The sequence below is a fragment of the Oncorhynchus keta genome, chromosome 22, assembly GCF_023373465.1.
Source record: "Oncorhynchus keta strain PuntledgeMale-10-30-2019 chromosome 22, Oket_V2, whole genome shotgun sequence".
Classification (NCBI taxonomy): domain Eukaryota; kingdom Metazoa; phylum Chordata; class Actinopteri; order Salmoniformes; family Salmonidae; genus Oncorhynchus; species Oncorhynchus keta.
Window position 1 is genome coordinate 6650306 of NC_068442.1, and position 21569 is coordinate 6671874.

The following is a 21569-nucleotide window of genomic DNA, read 5'->3' on the forward strand; positions in this document are numbered from 1 at the left end:
CAGCAAGTACTCTGTTTCTAGCTTATTTTGACACCCATTTGAGCTTCATCTCTTATGTTTCTCTCTCTTTTTTTCTTCACAGGTCACTTTGGCTGTGTGTTCCATGGGACCTTGTTAGAGGCTGACGGTCAGAAACAGCACTGTGCCATCAAGTCCCTCAACCGTGAGTACAGACCACAGCATGACCAAAAGAACCACATCAAAAAGTCACTTGACCAGGGTTGTGTTCAGACACAAAACGAGAGAAAACCTTTTGAAGCTAAGGGGTTCCGACTTGGACGTGGTTGGATGATCAAAAACAGAAAAGGCCAGATCTTCATTCATCTGGAACATGGCCGAAGATACAATAATAATGCTAAGAGGAGCTACCGTACCTACACCGTGGATTCCATTTGAAACACACCTGACTAACCATGTCCAAAATTCAACCATATAAGCAGAATCCAACCTCAGTCATCCCCTATTCATTCATTCATTCAAATCTCAGAGCTATGATGTGATATGATATCATTGCAACAATGCAATGCCACAATAACATTAGAGGGCCTTATCTCATTCCAGCTGGGCTCTTGACACACAACACACACACACACACACAATGACACACACAGCAGCAGCGGTGTGGCCTGTGGAAGGATGATTGAGATGAATGGGCTCCTGGCGACGAGGATGACATTAGGGTCCCCCTGTCTCTAATCGTGTAACCTGTCACTTTACCCTGGGAGATTAATGTCCTAGATAAGGCTTTGGTGAGATCTGCCTGCTGGACTGGTGGTAACCCATAGCGATTGAGGGCACTCGGCTGGTAACCCATAGCGATAGAGTTACCTCTGCCTTTCGTTTAGACATTGTTCTCTGAGCCTTGGCCTTCTCATTGAGTTTACAGTGACCTGAAGTTCCCCAGGGAACTTTAAAGAAAACGAAGTTCCCTGGGGAACTGTGTCACTGTCTTGGCAAAGACACAGTGTTTTCGGTGAATATTGTAGGTGATGTCATCATGTTGTTTCTGCAATACAGAAAAGTGTAGTTTGAACTCTTGCAGTTTAACAGCCGTATTTGTTTTCTTTCTTTGTTTTAACTCAGCATTAAATGCCAAGTCTTCTTTTTTCCGTTTGAGTGTGTCGTCATCTGGTAGTTCCAGTGAAAGGGCAATCAGCTGTTTTATCTTAGCTAAATGAGATTCCGTTTTAAACGAGATTAGAAGAGAAGGGAGGGGGAAAGAGCAGTGACACCAGGAGCACTGATTCGATTGGGTAATGGGAGTGTTGCGTAGCGGTTGCCTATAGGTTTGGTTTAGGGTCACAGTCCCAATGCTCAGACAGCCTGAAGACTGGCTCCTCATGGGCTGCTAACTAAGGTTTAGATGGCACGGTAAAGAGATTTAGGCTTATGGCTCCAGGGCCTGTTTTGTTTGCGTTTTTGGTGGTGGCAATGCCTGATTATAATACAGACTTTAATGTCAGGATGTTGTGTAAAAGAGAATGTGTTCTCTTTTCAGTAACTTGGCTAAATAAGTAAACAAGCCATTCTGTAATATCTTGCCGGGTTGTCAGGGATCACTGACCTGGAGGAGGTGTCTCAGTTCCTGAAGGAGGGGATCATCATGAAGGACTTCAGCCACCCCAACGTGCTGTCTCTACTCGGGATCTGTCTGCCCACTGAGGGCTCTCCTCTGGTGGTGCTGCCGTACATGAAGCACGGAGACCTCAGGAACTTCATACGGGAAGAGACACATGTACGACACACACACACACACACACACACACATACACACATACACACACACACACACACACACACACACACACACACACACACACACACACACACACACACACACACACACACACACACACACACACACACACACACACACACACACACACACACACACACACACACACACACACACACACTCTGGTCATACATGAAGTAATGTCAGACAAAGTCCAATGCAGCTGAAACATTTGTATATGTAGGTACAGGAGTAAAGCACCGAAGCAGCATTTTCCGTGTGTGAGCTTTTCTTTCTGTATTTGTGTGCTTTACTTCCTATATGAAGTATTTTCCCCAGCACCAGTGGATACATGTGGGACGTGTATCTCACCTCCACCCTCTTCCTTGTTTCTTTAGAACCCCACAGTGAAGGACCTGATGGGCTTTGGTCTGCAGGTGGCCCGGGGCATGGAGTATCTGGCCAGCAAGAAGTTTGTCCACAGAGACCTAGCCGCAAGGAACTGCATGTAAGATCTGGAACCAAATGCAATCTCAAACAGTCAGTGTGTGAACGTGTACCCATCTTTGTAGTGAGAGAGGCATACAGTCATGCATACTTTGAGATTCCACATTGGAAAAGACGCCATTTTGGCTCCAACCATTACAAGATAATATAAGAATGTTCGGATCCAACATGGCTGTCAGTTTCCCTAGCGCTGTTTGTATGCTGTAAAGCTGCTGTTGACCCCATCCCTCTCTCTCTCTCCTAGGCTGGATGAAAGCTACACAGTGAAGGTGGCAGACTTTGGCCTGGCCAGGGATGTGTATGATAAGGAGTACTACAGCATCCACAACAAGAGTGGAGTCAAACTACCTGTCAAGTGGATGGCCCTGGAGAGCCTGCAGACACACAAGTTCACCCCAAAGTCAGATGTGGTGAGAGACTACCCAAGCACACACATCAAATCAAAATCAAATCAAATCAAATGTTATTGGTCACATAAACATATTTAGCAGATGTTATTGCAGGTGTGGCGAAATGAACACAAATCCAAAAGTAAAATAATGAAAGAAATATATAAATATTAAGACGTGCAATGACTAAATTACAGTAGAATATATTGCAGTATATACATATGAAATGTGTTAAGCAGTATGTAAACATTATTAAAGTGACCAGAGATTCCATGTCTATGTATTTAGGGCAGCAGCCTCTAAGGTGCAGGGTTGAGTAACCGGGTGGTAGCCGGCTAGTGAAGGCTATTTAACAGTCGGATGGCCTTGAGATAGAAGCTGTTTTTCAGTCTCTCGGTCCCAGCTTTGATGCAGCTGTACTGACCTTGCCTTCTGGATGATAGAGGGATAAACAGGCCGTGACTCGGGTGGTTGATGTCCTTGATGATCTTTTTGGCCTTCTTGTGGCATCGGGTGCTGTAGGTGTCCTGGAGGGCAGGTAGTTTTTCCCCTGGTGATGCGTTGGGCAGGTCGCACCACCCTCTGGAGAGCCCTGCAGTTGTGGGCGGTGCAGTTGCCATACCAGGCGGTGATGCAGCCCTACAGGATGCTCTCAATTGTGCATATGTAAAAAAAACAATTGTGCATCTGTTTGTGAGGGTCTTAGGGGACAAGCCAAATTTCTTCAGCCTCCTGGGGTTGAAAAGGCGCTGTTGCATCTTCTTCACCCCACTGTCTGTGTGGGTGGACCATTTCACATCATCAGTGATGTGTATGCAGAGGAAATTGAAGCTTTCTCCACTGCGGCCCGTCAATGTGGATAGGGAGTTGCTCCCTCTGCTTTTTAATGTCCACGATCAGCGCCTTCATTTTGTTGACGTTGAGGGAGAGGTTTATTTTCCTGGCACCACTCCGCCAGGGCCCTCACCTCCTACCTGTAGGCTGTCTCGTCATTGTTGGTAATCAGGCCTACTATAGTTGTGTTGTCTGCAAACTTGACAATTGAGTTGGAGGTGTGTGTGGCCACGCAGTCATAATATAATAATAATAATAATATAATAATAATAATATAATAATATATGCCATTTAGCAGACGCTTTTATCCAAAGCGACTTACAGTCATGTGTGCATACATTCTACGTATGGGTGGTCCCGGGGATCGAACCCACTACCCTGGCGTTACAAGCGCCATGCTCTACCAACTGAGCTACAGAAGGACCATGGGTGAACAGGGGGCTGAGTACGCAACCTTGTGGGGCCCAGTGTTGAGGATCAGTGGAGTGGAGGTGTTGTTGCCGACCTTCACCACCTGTGGGTAGCCCGTCAAGAAGTCCAAGACCCAGTTGCAAAGGATGAGGTTCAGACCCAGGGCCCTGAGCTTGATGATTAGCTTAGAGGGTACTATGGTGTTGAAGGTTGAGCTATAGTCAATGAACAGCATTCTTACATAGGTATTCCTCTTGGCCAGATGGGATTGGGCAGTGTGCAGTGTGATGGCGATTGCATCGTCTGTGGACCTATTGGGGCGTTAAGCAAATTGAAGTGGGTCTAGGGTGTCAGGTAAGGTAGAGGTGAAATGATCCTTAAATTGCCTCTCAAAGCAATTCATGATGACAGAGGTGAGTGAGTGCTACGAGGCGATAGTCATGCACACACACTCAGGCACACACACACACACATGTACCGTGCCAGTCAAAAGTTTGGACACACCTACTCATTCAAGGGTTTTCTTTATTTTTACTATTTTCTTCATTGTAGAATAATAGTGAAGACATCAAAATTATGAAATATCATATAATAAATCATGTAGTAACGCACTTTTTTTTTAAACAAATCTAAATATTTTTTAGATTTGAGATTCTTCAAAGTAGTCACCCTTTGCCTTGATGACAGCTTTGCAGACATTGGATTTTCTCAACCATCTTAATGAGGTAGTTACCTGGAATGCATTTCCGTACATTTGTGGAATTTCTTTCCTTCTTTTTGCGTTTGAGCCAGTCAGTTGTGTTGTGACAGGGTAGGGGTGGTATACAGAATATTGCCCTATTTGGTAAAAGGCCAAGTCCGTATTATGGCAAGAACAGCTCAAATAATCAAAGCGAAACGAGAGTCCATCATTCATTTAAGACATGAATGTCAGTCAATCAAGAACATTTCGAGAACTTTTGCAAAAACCATCAAGAACAGTCGCAAAAACCATCAGGCGCAATGATGAAACTGGTGTTCATGAGGACCACCACAGGAAAGGAAGACCCAGAATTACCTCTGCTGCAGAGGATAAATACACAAGAGTTAACTGCACCTCAGATTGCAGCCCAAATAAATGCTTCACAGAGTTCAAGTAACAGACACATCTCAACATCAACTGTTCAGAGGAGACTGTATGGATCAGGCCTTCATGGTCGAACTGCTGCAAAGAAACCATTACTAAAGGGCACCAATAAGAAAAGACTTGCTTGGGCCAAGAAACATGAGCAATGTACATTAGACTTGTGGAAATCTGTCTTTTGAGATTTTTGGTTCCAACCTCTGTGTCTTTGTGAGACGCAGAGTAGGTGAACGGATTATCTTCTATGTGTGGTTCCCACCGTGAAGCATGGAGGAGGAGGTGTGATGGTGTGGGGGTGCTTTGCTGGTGACACTGTCAGGGATTTATTTCGTATTAAAGGCACACTTAACCAGCATGGCTACCACAGCAGTCTGCAGTGATTCGCCATCCCATCTGGTTTGCCGTTAGTGGGACTATTAGTTTTTCAACAGGACAATGACGCAACACACCTCCAGGCTGTATAAGGGCTATTTGACCAAGAAGGAGAGTGATGGAGTGCTGCATCAGATGACCTGGCCTCCACAATCACCCGACCTCAAACCAATTGAGACAGTTCGGGATGAGTTGGACCGCAGAATGAAGGAAAAGCAGCCAACAAGAGCTCATCATATGTGGGAACTTCTTCAAGACTGTTGGAAAAGCATTCCAGGTGAAGCTGGTTGAGAGAATGCCAAGAGTATGCAAAGATGTCATCAAGGCAAATGGTGGCTACTTTTAAGAATCTAAAATCTTAAAGATATTTTGATTTGTTTAACACTTTTTTGGTTAGTACATGATTCCATATGTGTTATTTCATAGGTTTGATGTCTTCACTTGAAGAAAATAGTAAAAAATAAAGAACAAAATGCTTGAATGAGTAGGTGTGTCCAAACTTTTGACTGGTACTGTATATACACTACTACTCACTCCTTCATTCACTTACAGTATTACGTAATCATTCTCTCGTCTATTCTAACACACACACGATGATAACCTGTGATAAATAAGTAGCAAGCTTAATTCTTTGGAACTTAATCAGAGCTCCATCCTCTCAACCCTTCGAACTCCACTCTGCCTTAACAAACCACCACTGTACCGTTCCATCTCTGGTTGAGGTATATAGGTTTAGCTTGTCACTCTCTGCTACAGTATCTGTCTGTGATCTCACTAAGGTTAGCTGATTTTAACGCTCTTCCTGGCTGGCTGCTCTCATCACTGAAGGCCAGAAGGGAAATGATCTCATTAGGACTGACTTGGCCTGTGTTCGAAATGACACCCTATTCCCTATATGGTGCGTTTCTTTTGACCAGGACCCATAGGGAATAGAGTGCCATTTCAGATGCAGCCTGTGATGTACTGTGATGTGATCTGATGTGTAATTGGTCCATCTGGTGTTCAATGTTTCAGTGGTCGTTTGGCGTGTTGCTATGGGAACTGATGACCCGGGGAGCCCCGCCGTATTCGGACGTCAACTCTTTCGACATCACTGTGTTTCTACTGCAAGGGAGACGGCTGCTGCAGCCAGAGTTCTGCCCTGACTCACTGTGAGTGAACACACACACACACAAACACACATTCATATACAGTACGCACACACATCACGCGTGCACGCTTGTACACACACACACACACACACACACACACACACACACACACACACACACACACACACACACACACACACACACACACACACAGGCAGTGCACACACACACACGCACTGTGAGAGGAAAGCGTGTGTGTGTCCACTGGTCACACACACACACTCATAAACAAACACACATGTATACTTACACCCATCAAGCTTATACCCAACCACTCCCAAATATAATGTGCAGACAGATGCTTTCAGTATTAATAAAAGTGTATTCCTACGCACACATATGCCCACACACACTCCTGTCTTTCACCTTGACCAATGCGCATAGGGATGGCTCAGTAGTGCTTGTCCTTGACAGAGACATTGAGATGAACAGAGGCCCATTGTTAACACCACCCTTACGTACTGCATGGTCTGCTTGAAGAAAAAGACTGAGACGCACAGATATGTAGACAGGGAAGGGGACGGACGGATAGAGGGAGGGAGGGATGCAGACAGCCAGATAGAAGGACGGAGGGAGGGAGGGTTAGGGAGAGAGAGAATTGTGTAAACTATAACGCATATATAACTACTGAATCAATCAGGTCACTACAGACATGAGATCCTCCTTAATCTCCCCCAATCTGTAAAAAGAACATGTTTCCAAGTACGAACTACGATTATTTCGTGAAAATAAAATACTATCTCCCTATTCATCTCCGCAAGTCAGGGGGAGTTTTCAGGTGAGGTGTAAATCCTAGTATAGATTCAGCCAAGCAGAGAGCAAAACGCAATGATCCATAACCATTCATATGAGTCTTTTTTCATTAACATTAACTGACATGCAGTATTTCCAGAATGAATGGGGCCCTGTGGCAAAACTGTCAAAACTACACTGAACAAAAATATAAACGCAACATGTGAAGTGTTGGTCCCATGTTTCATGAGCTAAAATAAAAAATCCCAGAAATGTTCTACATGCACAAAAAGCGTATTTCTCTCAAATTTTGTGCACAAATTGGTTTTACATCCCTATTAGTATGCATTTCTCCTTTGCCAAGATAATCCATCCACCTGACAGATGTGGCTTAATCAAGAAGCTGACTAAAGAGCATGATCATAACACAGGTGCACCTTGTGCTGGGGGAAATTAAAAGACCACTCTAACATGTGCAGTTTTGTCACACAACACAATGCCACAGATGTCTCAAGTTTTGGCTTGGCTTGGCTCCCCAGTGGGCGGCGGGCCTGGCTCTCAAGTGGGTGTACTTATGCCCTCCCAGGCCCACCCATGGCTGTGCCCCTGCCCAGTCATGTGAAATCCACAGATTAGGGCATCATTTATTTATTTCAATTGACTGATTTCCTTATATCAAATCAAATTTGATTGGTCACGTACACATATTTAGCAGATGTAATTGCAGGTGTAACAAAATGTTATATGAACTGTAACTCAGTAAAATTGTTGAAATTGTGTGCATGTGGCGTTATACTTTTGTTCAGTATAAATGTGGCTACTAAATATCTAAGTGAGCAAAACATATGTACATAATTGTATTTCACCTGCATATCGGCTTATCCATGCATCAAAATTTGATCCTAACCACCTCCCCTCCCTTATCTCCCACCCCAGGTATAACGTGATGGTCGAGTGCTGGCACCCCAAGTCGGAGAGGAGGCCCACCTTCTCAGAGCTGGTATCCCTTATCAACGCCATCTTCTCCAGCTTCAGCGGAGAGCACTACATCCTTCTCAACACCACCTATGTCAACATAGACAAGATGAGCCCCTACCCCCCTCTCATCTCCTCATCCTCCTCTTCCTCCTCCACCCCTCAGGGCCACCCCCTGGAGCGAGACTGCTGCACCTGAGAGAGAGGGAGTGATGGAGAGAAAGAAAGAGAGAGAGAGAGAGAGAGAGAGAAGGAGAGATGAAAGAAAAATAGTTAAGGAGAAAAGGAGAGGGCTTGGGGAGAGATTGAAGACAAGGGGGTAAACGGAGGGTAGGAAAAGAATGAGCTTGACAGAGTAAGAAAGAGAGAGAAAAGAGTGGGCTTGAGGAGGCGAAGCCGTTGGGTCGCTTGGGAACTGTATGTGTCTGACAGACAGACACTGGCCAAACTCTGTGTACGCTGGCTGAGAACAGACAGTTTAAGGACACTGACACTTCACGTGTGTGTAATGTATGTATACTGACCAATGACCAACCAAACAAACATCACTGTGCGCCTGAGGCCTGTATGAACTGTTAGGTCGATCTTGGCCTCCCTCTGCTCTTTAACCTAGAACTTGCTCTAGACCCTCCCATGACCTTTTACCCTGGTATGCCCTTGGAGCCTGACTTCAGGAGGTCAGGCTTCTCGTCTCTCTCTACCACATAGAATTTGGAGACATGGGAGAACCTTTTCAATGAACAAAGCCTATAGAATTCTATAGAAGCACATTGTGTGTATCAAGTACAAGTGACTCACTCAAACATTTCAACAACTCCCGTGCCAAAGAGGGACCGGATGATTTTTGGAGACATTTCCGCTTGTTAATGGGTGGCATGTGTATGGCGATATGGCGAAGGGCCGGGCTCCAGGTTTTTTTCCCCCTCGCCATAAAATTCTTTACACCATCATCCGCACTGCCACTGAATTCCCCTCTCTTCCCACCTCTCCTCACATGCCTCCTCGCATACGTCCCTAAGCACTAGGACTGAATGAAGAAAGTCCCAGCTCCAGCCTCCAGGGGATGTTCTCACTAACCGAGGTGGCGGTGCAGATTGGCTGGCAGAAGGAACAATTTGCTGCCCGGGTGCAGTAGGCTACACTGGATACTTCTTTATGTGTGTAATTATCTTTGACGATTCTCTTTTGATGTGCTTCTTTCAAAACATCTCGCTGCTTCATTGCTGTGAGTGTCTCACCTTTTAGGAATCTGCAGACGTTTCCCAGTTGAAAGGTGTTTGTTTTTTTTTGCCTTTCGGTTGGTAACACTTTGACTTGAACCGGCCCGTCATAATGTCTACATAGCATGTGTCATAGCAGTTCATGCAAGCTCAGCCTGAAAGCAACTGACATAATCATGTTTTAGACTTCAGAGAGTCAAGTGGGGGGAAACTGGAGACACGTTGGAACATTTGATGGGTTTTGGGCATCATAGTACTACGTCAGTTGGAACAAGCGTTTTTTTACTGTCAATCATGACTTCATCGCGGCGTTGTTACACACTGCTATGTCGACATTTTGAAAGACCACTTCAAGTTAAAACGTGACTATTTTGCCTCTCCTGTGTGAAGCGTTTGTCTTTTTGTTACTATGGCTGCTGTTCTGTTTTAAATGATCAGGCCAGCAATGGACAGATATGAATGTTTGCTCAAATAAATGTTTAAAGAACTGTACTATATTTTTTATAATGCCTTTTATTATGAAAATGAGCCTAAATAAATGGTCGGCCCAATAGAATAATGCCCGAACTGAGCAGTGGTGCCACAACAACGACCAATCAACTTCAGTGAATGAACCACTGCCTTCTGTACAAAAATGATAAAGGTTAACACCTCTGTGGATGTGTCTTCTATATGTAGGATTTAACTGTGGTAAATGTGTGTGTAAGTATACTGTATGACAGGTGATTGTTGTGGGTACAGCACAGTACAAACAACCGATACTGTACAGTCATTGAACAACTGGAGCTAGCAAGTTCACGTCCTTAACTATTAGACTGTTCTAGATGTTCCTATTGGTAACTAAATGGCTTGTAAAATCCATGACTTTTGTCCATTAATATGCCATTGAGCTCACTGTCAGTGCAGTGTGAGCATATATATGAAGCACTGTTTAGGGATCGTCTATGAATATAGTGATGGTACATATGTTGTTACTATGTTATGTCATCTGTCTGACTCGGTGTAATAAAACTATATTATCAGTGTGGACATGTCAAATACTGTATCTTGTTATCATTGTCTGTACATTGTTTATTTGACCAGGCAAAGATCATTTTTATGATGTCACACAGTGCCTTCGGAAAATATTCAGACCGGCCCCTTGCCTTTTTCCACATTTTGTCACATTACAGACTTAATCTAAACTTGATTACATTTCTTTTGTAAATCCTCAGCAGTCTACACACAATATCCCATAAAGACAAAGTACAAACATTTTTTTGGTATTTTTGCAAATGCAGTGCCTTGCGAAAGTATTCGGCCCCCTTGAACTTTGCGACCTTTTGCCACATTTCAGGCTTCAAACATAAAGATATAAAACTGTATTTTTTTGTGAAGAATCAACAACAAGTGGGACACAATCATGAAGTGGAATGACATTTATTGGATATTTCAAACTTTTTTAACAAATCAAAAACTGAAAAATTGGGCGTGCAAAATGATTCAGCCACTTTACTTTCAGTGCAGCAAACTCTCTCCAGAAGTTCAGTGAGGATCTCTGACTGATCCAATGTTGACCTGTGTGTAATCAAGTCTCCGTATAAATGCACCTGCACTGTGATAGTCTCAGAGGTCCGTTAAAAGCGCAGAGAGCATCATGAAGAACAAGGAACACACCAGGCAGGTCCGAGATACTGTTGTGAAGAAATTTAAAGCCGGATTTGGATACAAAAGATTTCCCAAGCTTTAAACATCCCAAGGAGCACTGTGCAAGCGATAATATTGAAATGGAAGGAGTATCAGACCACTGCAAATCTACCAAGACCTGGCCGTCCCTCTAAACTTTCAGCTCATACAAGGAGAAGACTGATCAGAGATGCAGCCAAGAGGCCCATGATCACTCTGGATGAACTGCAGAGATCTACAGCTGAGGTGGGAGACTCTGTCCATAGGACAACAATCAGTCGTATATTGCACAAATCTGGCCTTTATGGAAGTGGCAAGAAGAAAGCCATTTCTTAAAGATATCCATAAAAAGTGCAGTTTAAAGTTTGCCACAAGCCACCTGGGAGACACACCAAACATGTGGAAGAAGGTGCTCTGGTCAGATGAAACCAAAATTGAACTCTTTGGCAACAATGCAAAATGTTATGTTTGGCGTAAAAGCAACACAGCTCATCACCCTGAACACACCATCCCCACTGTCAAACATGGTGGTGGCAGCATCATGGTTTGGGCCTGCTTTTCTTCAGCAGGGACAGGGAAGATGGTTAAAATTGATGGGAAGATGGATGGAGCCAAATACAGGACCATTCTGGAAGAAAACCTGATGGAGTCTGCAAAAGACCTGAGACTGGGACGGAGATTTGTCTTCCAACAAGACAATGATCCAAAACATAAAGCAAAATCTACAATGGAATGGTTCAAAAATAAACATATCCAGGTGTTAGAATGGCCAAGTCAAAGTCCAGACCTGAATCCAATCGAGAATCTGTGGAAAGAACTGAAAACTGCTGTTCACAAATGCTCTCCATCCAACCTCACTGAGCTCGAGCTGTTTTGCAAGGAGGAATGGGAAACAATTTCAGTCTCCCGATGTGCAAAACTGATAGAGACATACCCCAAGCGACTTTCAGCTGTAATCGCAGCAAAAGGTGGCGCTACAAAGTATTAACTTAAGGGGGCTGAATAATTTTGCACGCCCAATTTTTCAGTTTTTGATTTGTTAAAAAAGTTTGAAATATCAAATAAATGTCGTTCCACTTCATGATTGTGTCCCACTTGTTGTTGATTCTTCACAAAAAAATACAGTTTTATGTCTTTATGTTTGAAGCCTAAAATGTGGCAAAAGGTCGCAAAGTTCAAGGGGGCCGAATACTTTCGCAAGGCACTGTATTTGCAAAAATACAAAAAAAATGTTTTTACTTTGTCTTTATGGGATATTGTGTGTAGACTGCTGAGGATTTAAAAAAGAAATGTAATCAAGTTTAGATTAAGTCTGTAATGTGACAAAATGTGGAAAAAGGCAAGGGGCCGGTCTGAATATTTTCCGAAGGCACTGTGTGACATCATATACCTTAATTATATAAGTATTCAGACCCTTGCAATGAGAATCGAATTTGAGATGTTTTTACAACTTCATTGGAGTCCACCTGTGGTAAATTCAATTGATTGGACATGATTTGGAAAGGCACACCTGTCTATATAAGGTTCCACAGTTGAAGGTGACCAAGAACCTGATGGTCACTCTGACAGAGCTCTAGGGGATGGGAGAACCTTCCAGAAGGACAACCATCTCTGCAACACTCCACCAATCAGGCCTTTATGGTAGAGTGGCCAGACGGAAGCCACTCCTCAGTTAAAGGCACATGACAGCCCGCTTGGAGTTTGCCAAAAGGAACCTAAAGACTCTCAGACCAGGAGAAACGAGATTCTCTGGTCTGATGAAGCCAAGATTGAACTCATTGGTCCGAATGCCAAGCCACATGTCTGGAAGAAACCTGGCACCATCCCTATGGTGAAGCATGGTGGTGGCATCATCATGCTGTGGGGATGCTTTTCAGCGGCAGGGACTGGGAGACTAGTCAGGATCGAAGCAAAGATGAATTCTAGAAGGTGATGATCCTTGATGAAAACCTACTCAGGACCTCAGACTGGGGTGAAGGTTCACCTTCCAACAGGACAACAACCGTAAGCACATAACCAATACAACACAGGAGTGGCTTTGGGAGAAGTCTCTGAATGTCCTTGAGCGGCCCAGCCAGAGCCTGGACTTGGACCCGATCTAACATCTCTGGAGAGACCTGAAAATAGCTGTGCAGCAACTCTCCCCATCCAACCTGACAGAGCTTGAGAGGATCTGCAGAGAAGAATGGGAGAAACTACCCAAATACAGGTGTGCCAAGCTTGTAGCGTCACACCCAAGAACAATCGATGCTGTAATCGCTGCCAAAGGTGCTTCAACAAAGTACTTTGTACATGTGATATTTCAGTTAAAAAATTGTATTTAATCAATTTTAGAATAAGCCTGTAACGTAACAACATTTGGAAAAAGACAAGGGGTTTGAATACTTTCCGAAGGCACTGTATGTTACATATGCTGCTTCAGTCGTTTTACTAATTGCCTCATCTACCTACCGATAGCTTCAGAGTATCCACAGGGTGGATGGGTGGATTACTTCATATCTGTCCACTAAGGAGTCAAGTGGCTTCAGTTTCAAATTAATTAATTTAACATTTATTTAACCAGTGGCTTCAGTTTCAAATTCATTTATTTAACCAGGACATCTCCTGGAACCGAAATATAGAAAAACCTGGAGGTTCTTGCTGAGAGTTGGGGGGAGGGGGGGACAATTATAGGTGCTCAGAATACTGGGTTTTATGACCCTGTGTTAACAAAGTGTTTCAAAAAAGTAACATTTGAATGGTAGTGGACATTGAATTTGACTGATTGGAACTCCTGTTTGGATAACATGTAGGAGTATACATTTACGACCCGTACCTTTTGTCTCTATCCTGTTAGCTTTGTTCTCACTCCTTCAGCCTTCTCTGCTCTCATTGGCTAGTGGTGACCTCTGACCCCTCACCTTTCTTTACCCTCTCCTCTTTTGTATTGCTGTCTAGACAAGCCTGGAGTTTCCCTCTGTGTAGCCTGGCCGTGACCGAAGCTTTCATTACAGGTCATCCTCTCAGAGTTGCTTGGTGACCCTGGATCTGGGTTGTTTTCACGACGGCACACCGTAGCAACGGAAAACAAAAAATGAATGTTTCTAATTGGTCAAGTGCAGATATAGCCTCCTCGTTTCACTCAGTTTAAAGATGCTTTCTTCCTATTTGTGCTTACTGAACAAGACCTTGTTTGAGAACGATCTGTCTTTGCCTATAGCCTAATCATGCCACCCTGGTCTTAGTTAAAAGGCCATCATATGGAGATAGGTAGAGGAGAGGACCTCTGAGTGCCAGTTATGTACTAATCAGTTGCTCTGTAATGGCTGGAGCCTGCACCCTGTTTCTCTCATTCTCTTTCTTACTCTCTCTCTCTCTTTCTCTTTGTATTTCTTTCTCTTTCTCTTTTCGATACACATACACAAAAATGAAAGAACAGGTGTATGTTAGATGGGCACAGTTCAGGTACGTTATGTCATAGGATGATTCAGGACCATTGGAATGCAATGCTGGACACACTGCACTAGTACCCCCCCAACCCCATGCCAACTGATAACGAACCTATCCCAACCTCTCCTCAGCACCCATTCTGACCTAATGAGTCAACACACACTCATTAAGCCACTAATGTGCTTTGGCAAAGAGCATTGGCAAGAGAAAGATTTAGGAGATATATTTAAAGGTACACAACAACTCCTTATATTCATTATCAACCAATCACTCATGGTTCTAATACTTTCTAATACGCTGTTTTTCTTTTGGATAAATCAGTACAGAACAACTCGCTTGAGATGTGAGTTTTTGGGGTATGGATGCCCCCTATTGGTACTCTGCCACTCTTGCAGCTAAAGAACCATTATTATTTTCTGCTGATTTCCCAACCTAATGTATAAATTAATTAACACACACATGTTTTGTCTAAAACCATTTTCATAAGAGAAGAAAGCATTTGCCGCCTCTTCTATAGCACCGGCAATCTTCCCAAATATATTTCCCAATTCCTAGGTTCTACATTTGGATGAGATTAGGTGAACTTCAACACCTTTATCTATAATTCAAGAACTTGGTTGTCACTCTGTAGATGAACACATCTCAGATGATACCTACAGGCTGTTGGATCTTGGCCTGCATCAAACATTCCTCCCGCCACACACATTCTGCATCAAGGTCATCCAACTCAACCCCAGATATGAGCCGAATAACAACTGTGTCCCAAATGGCACCCTATTTCCTATATAGTGCACTACGCTTGATCAGGCCCCATAGAGCTCTGGTCAAAAGCAGTGCACTGTACAGGGAATATGGTGCCATTTGGCGCAGACTCAGACTGCCCCTGGCATAAAGTAAACAAGACTAATTAGAAGATGGTTTGGGTATAACTATATTCCAGAGTTTAGGTTTGCAGTGGTACGTACACATGTGGATGTATCACTCTTTTCACCCATTTTTTATGGAATATTCCAGGCTTCGATCTGCCAGACATACAGTACCAGTCAAAAGTTTGGACACACCTGCTAATTCAAGGATATTTCTTTATTTGTATAATTTTCTACATTGTAGAATAATAGTGAAGACACCAAAACTATGAAATAACACATATGGAATGATGTAGTAACAAAAAAAAGTGTTAAACAAATCAAACTAGATTTTATATTTGAGATTCTTCAAAGTAGCCACCCTTTGCCTTGATGGCAGCTTTGTACACTCTTGGCATTCTCTCAACCAGCTTTATGAGGAATGCTTGAGGAACTCAATGTGCGGGGGTACAGGTTAGTCGAGGTAATTTGTACATGTAGGTAGGGATGAAGTAACTATGCATAGATAATAAACAGCGAGTTGCAGCAGTGTATAAAACAAATGGGGGAGGGGGGGGGTGTCAATGTAAATAGTCCGGTAGCCATTTGTTTAATTGTTCAGCAGTCTATTGGCTTGGGGGTAGAAACAATTAAGGAGCCTTTTGGTCCTTGGCGCTCCGGAACCACTTGCCGTGCGGTGGCAGAGAAAACAGTCCATGACAAGGGTGACTGGACTCTCTGACAATTTTTTGGGCTTTCCTCTGACAATGGCTATTATTTAGGTCCTGGGTGGCAGGAAGCTTGGCCCCAGTGATGTACTAAGCCGTACGCACTACCCTCTGTAGTACTTTACGGTCAGATGCCGAGCAGTTACCATACCAGTTGGTGATGCAACCGGTCAGGATGCTCTCGATGGTGCAGCTGAAGAACTTTTTGAGGATCAAATCAAATCAAATTTATTTATATAGCCCTTCGTACATCCGCTGATATCTCAAAGTTCTATACAGAAACCTAGCCTTAAAAAAAACTCCCTAGACAGGCCAAAAGCTAGGAAGAAACCTAGAGAGGAACCAGGCTATGAGGGGTGGCCAGTCCTCTTCAAGCTGTGCCGGGTGGAGATTATAAGAGAACATGGCCTGTTCGGCCCGCCTTTTCCTAGAGTCCACGATCAGCTCCTTTGTCTTGCTCACATTGAGGGAGAGGTTGTTGTCCTGACACCACACTGCCAGGTCTCTGACCTCCTCCCTATAGGCTGTCTTGTCATTGTAGGTGATCAGGCCTACCACAGTTGTGTGTTCAGCAAACATAATGATGGTGTTGGAGCCAGTTGTGGGTGAACAGGGAGTACAGGAGGGGACTTAGTACACACCCCTGAGGGGAGAACATCCCTGGTAATCCCTAGTCTGATCTGGCGGACTAAACATATGCTTTGTTTGTAAATTATGTCTGGGTGTTGGAGCGTGCCCCTGGCTATCCATAAATACATTTAAAAAACAAGAAAATGGTGCCATCTGGTTTGCTTAACATAAGGAATTGAAATTATTTATACTTTGACTTTTGATACGTAAGTATATTTTAGCAATTACATTTAATTTTGCTACTTAAGTATATTTAAAACCAAATACTTTTAGACTTTTTATTTTATTTTAATGGGTGACTTTCACTTTTACTTGAGTCATTTTCTATTAAGGTATCTTTACTTTTACTCAAGTATGACAATTGGGTAGTTATTCCACCATTGTAATATTGGTACAAGGCACATTCAGACTGGCCACTGCTCTCCTCCCTCAAACAGCTTTTAACACAACAGCTATCTAGTGGGCTGACAGGAACTGAAGTGTGGAGGTGTGGACATAATCTCAGTTACCCTGATGGCACTGCCTCTATGTACACTTTGATGCCGGGCCAAAAATACTTTTCTCACAGTGATACTAAGAAGGGAGGGGTAAAGAGAAAAGAAAAGGACACAATTGTGAAGAATTGGCATATTGTAATGATACTGTATCCAAAAGTTCAACGACTCCTTGTAATTTTATCCTGATACTTCGCACTTCTTTGATTTCTTCCCTGTTTAAATGTTTATTGAGCGTTTCTACTGAGGATTATCTGAGCAAGGTGTTTGTAATGGGTATCTGGAGTGACTAGTGGGTAACTGAGGGTGAGTCAGAGAGAGGCCTTTTGTGTTCTGGTCACAGAGGTAATGAGTAGCTCACAGATAGCTCCCATGCATGTCAACACAATGGCGCAGGCAGCAGACTATGGCTTGTGTCCTAAATGGCACCCTATTCCCTATATAGTGAACTAGTCTAGACCAGGGCCCAGAGGGCACTCAACATCTGGAGAGATTATAGGGGCCTTAAATGCCCTTTTTGATCCTCAAGTATGTGTTCCTCATCTGGGACTTGAACCTCTGGGATCACTAGCCCTCTTGTCTCTCTGGGTATACATATTCAAGATAGTGATGTTGTTTTATTGTATACAGTAGAGTAGACCGTATGGTCCTTGCAGCATATCAACATAGATGTATAAAGGCATGTTTGAAGTAACTGACTAATGTTAGGCATTATTGTTTGGTTTAAAAGAAATGGCGTAACAGTCAACTGAGCATACAAAGTAGACTGGTGTGTGATTAGGGGTATTATTCACACAAAGAGGGATCTCTTAGATTGCCATAAGCGACTGAGAATGGGGGATTTGCTAGGAGGTCTAAAGGTGTGCCCAGCACATCCACTTTGATAGTTAATACCAGAGTGGGTTATTAAAATCACGTCTAGTCGCCCACCAAGAATGGAAGAAATACATAGAAGACGCAGTACTGTAGAGGACAACACGGTACTGTAGAGGACAACACGGTACTGTAGAAGACAACAAGGTACTGTAGAAGACAACAAGGTACTGTAGAAGACAACAAGGTACTGTAGAGGACAACACGGTACTGTAGAAGACAACAAGGTACTGTAGAAGACAACAAGGTACTGTAGAATACAACAAGGTACTGTAGAAGACAACATGGTACTGTAGAATACAACAAGGTACTGTAGAAGACAACAAGGTACTGTAGAGGACAACACGGTACTGTAGAAGACAACAAGGTACTGTAGAATACAACAAGGTACTGTAGAAGACAACACAGTACTGTAGAATACAACACGGTACTGTAGAAGACAACAAGGTACTGTAGAATACAACACGGTACTGTAGAATACAACAAGGTACTGTAGAAGACAACAAGGTACTGTAGAAGACAACACGGTACTGTAGAAGACAACAAGGTACTGTAGAGGACAACACGGTACTGTAGAAGACAACAAGGTACTGTAGAAGACAACAAGGTACTGTAGAATACAACATGGTACTGTAGAATACAACAAGGTACTGTAGAAGACAACAAGGTACTGTAGAATACAACAAGGTACTGTAGAAGACAACATGGTACTGTAGAATACAACAAGGTGGATGAGCTCCGATCAAGACTATTCTACCAACGACATGGATAACATACAGCTGGCTGGGTTTTCGGTCCATCGTCAAGATAGAACAGCAGCACTGGGTAAGACAAGGTGTGGTGGTCTATTTGTAAATTACATCTGTTACCCAGAATCTAACTTTAAGAAAGCCTCGAGGTTTTGCCCACCTGAGGTAAAGTATCTCATGATAAGCTGTAGTCCACACTATTTACCAAGATAGTTTTCATCTATATTTTTCGTAGCTGTCTATTTACCACCACAAACCGATGCTGGCACTAAGACAGCACTCAACGAGCTGTATAAGGCCATATCAAACAAGAAAATGCTCATCCAGAGGCAGCGCTCCTAGTGGCCGGGGACTTTAATGCAGGGAAACTTAAATACGTTTTACCTCATTTCTACCAGCATGTTAAATGTGCAACCAGAGGAAATAAACTCTACACACAGAGATGCGTACAAAGCTCTCCCTCTCCCATTTGGCAAATCTGACCATAACTCTCTCCTCCTGATTCCAGCTTACAAGCAGAAACTAAAGCAAGAAGTACCAGTGACTCGCTCAAAACGGAAGTGGTCAGATGACTCAGATGCTAAACTACAGGACAGTTTTTCTAGCACAGACTGGAATACGTTCTGGGGTTCTTCACATGGCACTGAGGAGTACACCACATCAGTCACTGACTTCATCAATAAATGCATTGATGACGTCGTCCCCACAGTGACCGTATGTACATACCCCAACCAGACGCCATGGTTTACAAGCAACATCCGCACTGAGCTGCCGATTTCAAGGAGCGGGACTAACTTAAGAAATCCCGCTATGCCCTCCAACGAACCATCAAACAGGCTAAGCATCAATTCAGGACTAAGATTGAATCGTACTACACCGACTCCGACACTCGTCGGATGTGGCAGGGCTTGCAAACTATTACGGACCCATTTGCATAGGGAGGAGTTCAGTCCCAGGGCTGTGAGCTTTGTGGTGAGTTTAGAAAGCACTATGTTATTAAAGTCAGAGCTGGAGTCAATGAGCAGCCTCCTCACGTATGCATTCCTTTTGAATTGCTCCTACACTTTGTCCTTATATTTGTGTATCGCCATCTTGATCGATCTGCACAGGTCGTATTTGTACTGTATAACCATACAATTGTCCCCGTCACCTTGCATGTTTATAAGCAGCATCTCTCAGTTTCCCGACTAGGCTGCCATCAATCCACGGTTTTTGATTCAGGTAAGTTTTGAAAGACACCATCGGAATCACATGTTTTTATGAATTCGGTGACTGTGTATTCATTGATGTTATCCCCAGAGGTTTCCCAGAACTTAATCCAGTCCATGTGATCAAAACAGTCTTGGAGCATGGATTCTGATTGGTCAGACCTGACTACCGGAACTTCCCTCCTGAGTCTTTGTTTTTTTTTGAGGCGGGGAGAAGCAGAATGGAGTCATGGTCAAAATACATGTAGGAGTCAGGCTTAACTCGGGAAAGACTTAGTCAGTTATACTACTGAATTCCTTCAACTGAAATGTGGCTTCCACATTTAACCCAACTTCTCCATATCAGAGAAGTGCAGGGAGCTGCTTTAATTGATGTCCATGTCTTTAGTACCCAGTGCAGAATGACAGATTTTTACCTTGGGGATTTGATCCAGCAACCTTTATGGTTACTGGCCCAATGCTCTAACCACTAGGCTACATGCCACCCCAACTAGGCCTAAAACATATGGTCTTCATGAGAGTTACTCTTTGAGACTTATTTGTTCACTAGCCCAACTCATATGTGCTGCACATTGGGATTCTGCAGGTTGTGGTCAGGTTCCTACCAGCTTGGAAAGCATGAGCTAAGGTCATGCTGAGGTCATATTGAGTTCACGCTTGGTTCAAAGACAACAACAAAAAGTGTCCCAGCCATAAAGGTATTATATTAACTAGAGATCCCTGGCCTAGTATAATCTGCTGGAAACAACCAACCAGTGAGAAAGATAAGATGACCCTAGGCCTACAAAGCTCAATGTCATATTTGGAGTTAATACAGTAAATCAAATGTAGCATATTTTTCTTCCGCTTCAAAGAATGACTTTTTCTCATTTCAAGCAATCCAATATTTCGGTTTCCACCTTTACCTAGTGTACATCATTGGTGTAGGCTGATGGAGGCTGATAAAGCGTGGACCACTATTTGGACAAAACACTTAATAAGACATTTTAGCGTGTATTGTCACAGAGTAGGGTAATAGTTTGTCTATCTGGGATTTTACTTCTTTCCAATGTGTGCACTTGTCGTATTCACCTTCACTGGTAATCAACATTGTCTGATGGCGATTCAGGGTTTATACATTGTACCACTGTAATTAATCAGAGTAGTTTACCATGCAGGATTACAGTACCATCTAGTGGAAATAAATAGCGCATCCACGGTACTGAATGACATACTGTATACCACATGCATATATCCCTGTTGCATTGATACATTACTGCAAATGTGGTGGTCAAATGGTGTAAATACATTTCACACCCCAAAAATCAGAAACAAGATACAACAGGCAATTAATTATAACTGGGTACTTTTAACACGCACGCTATACTTATAACATATAACACAATTTACAACTATATTATTTCAATGTTATTTCGTATGACCAAACATATGCTTGCAAAACCATGGACTGTATGTTCAACACATGAAGTAGGACTGACGTGCTTATGGATAATAATTAG

The 21569-nt window shown here is 43.2% G+C and overlaps 1 protein-coding gene across 1 annotated transcript in view; it reads left to right on the plus strand.

Moving 5' to 3' along the window:
- The window catches only part of LOC118400969 (hepatocyte growth factor receptor-like), a 73089-nt gene extending 62599 nt beyond the window's left edge, over positions 1-10490 (plus strand). Inside the window, exons 16-21 of the mRNA XM_035798029.2 lie at positions 83-163; positions 1554-1735; positions 2134-2243; positions 2487-2652; positions 6386-6522; positions 8191-10490. Of these exons, the coding sequence (XP_035653922.2) occupies positions 83-163; positions 1554-1735; positions 2134-2243; positions 2487-2652; positions 6386-6522; positions 8191-8428 (914 nt within the window). The 3' untranslated portion in view covers positions 8429-10490. The remainder of the gene's footprint in view (positions 1-82; positions 164-1553; positions 1736-2133; positions 2244-2486; positions 2653-6385; positions 6523-8190) is intronic.
- Positions 10491-21569: the final 11079 nt, after the last annotated feature.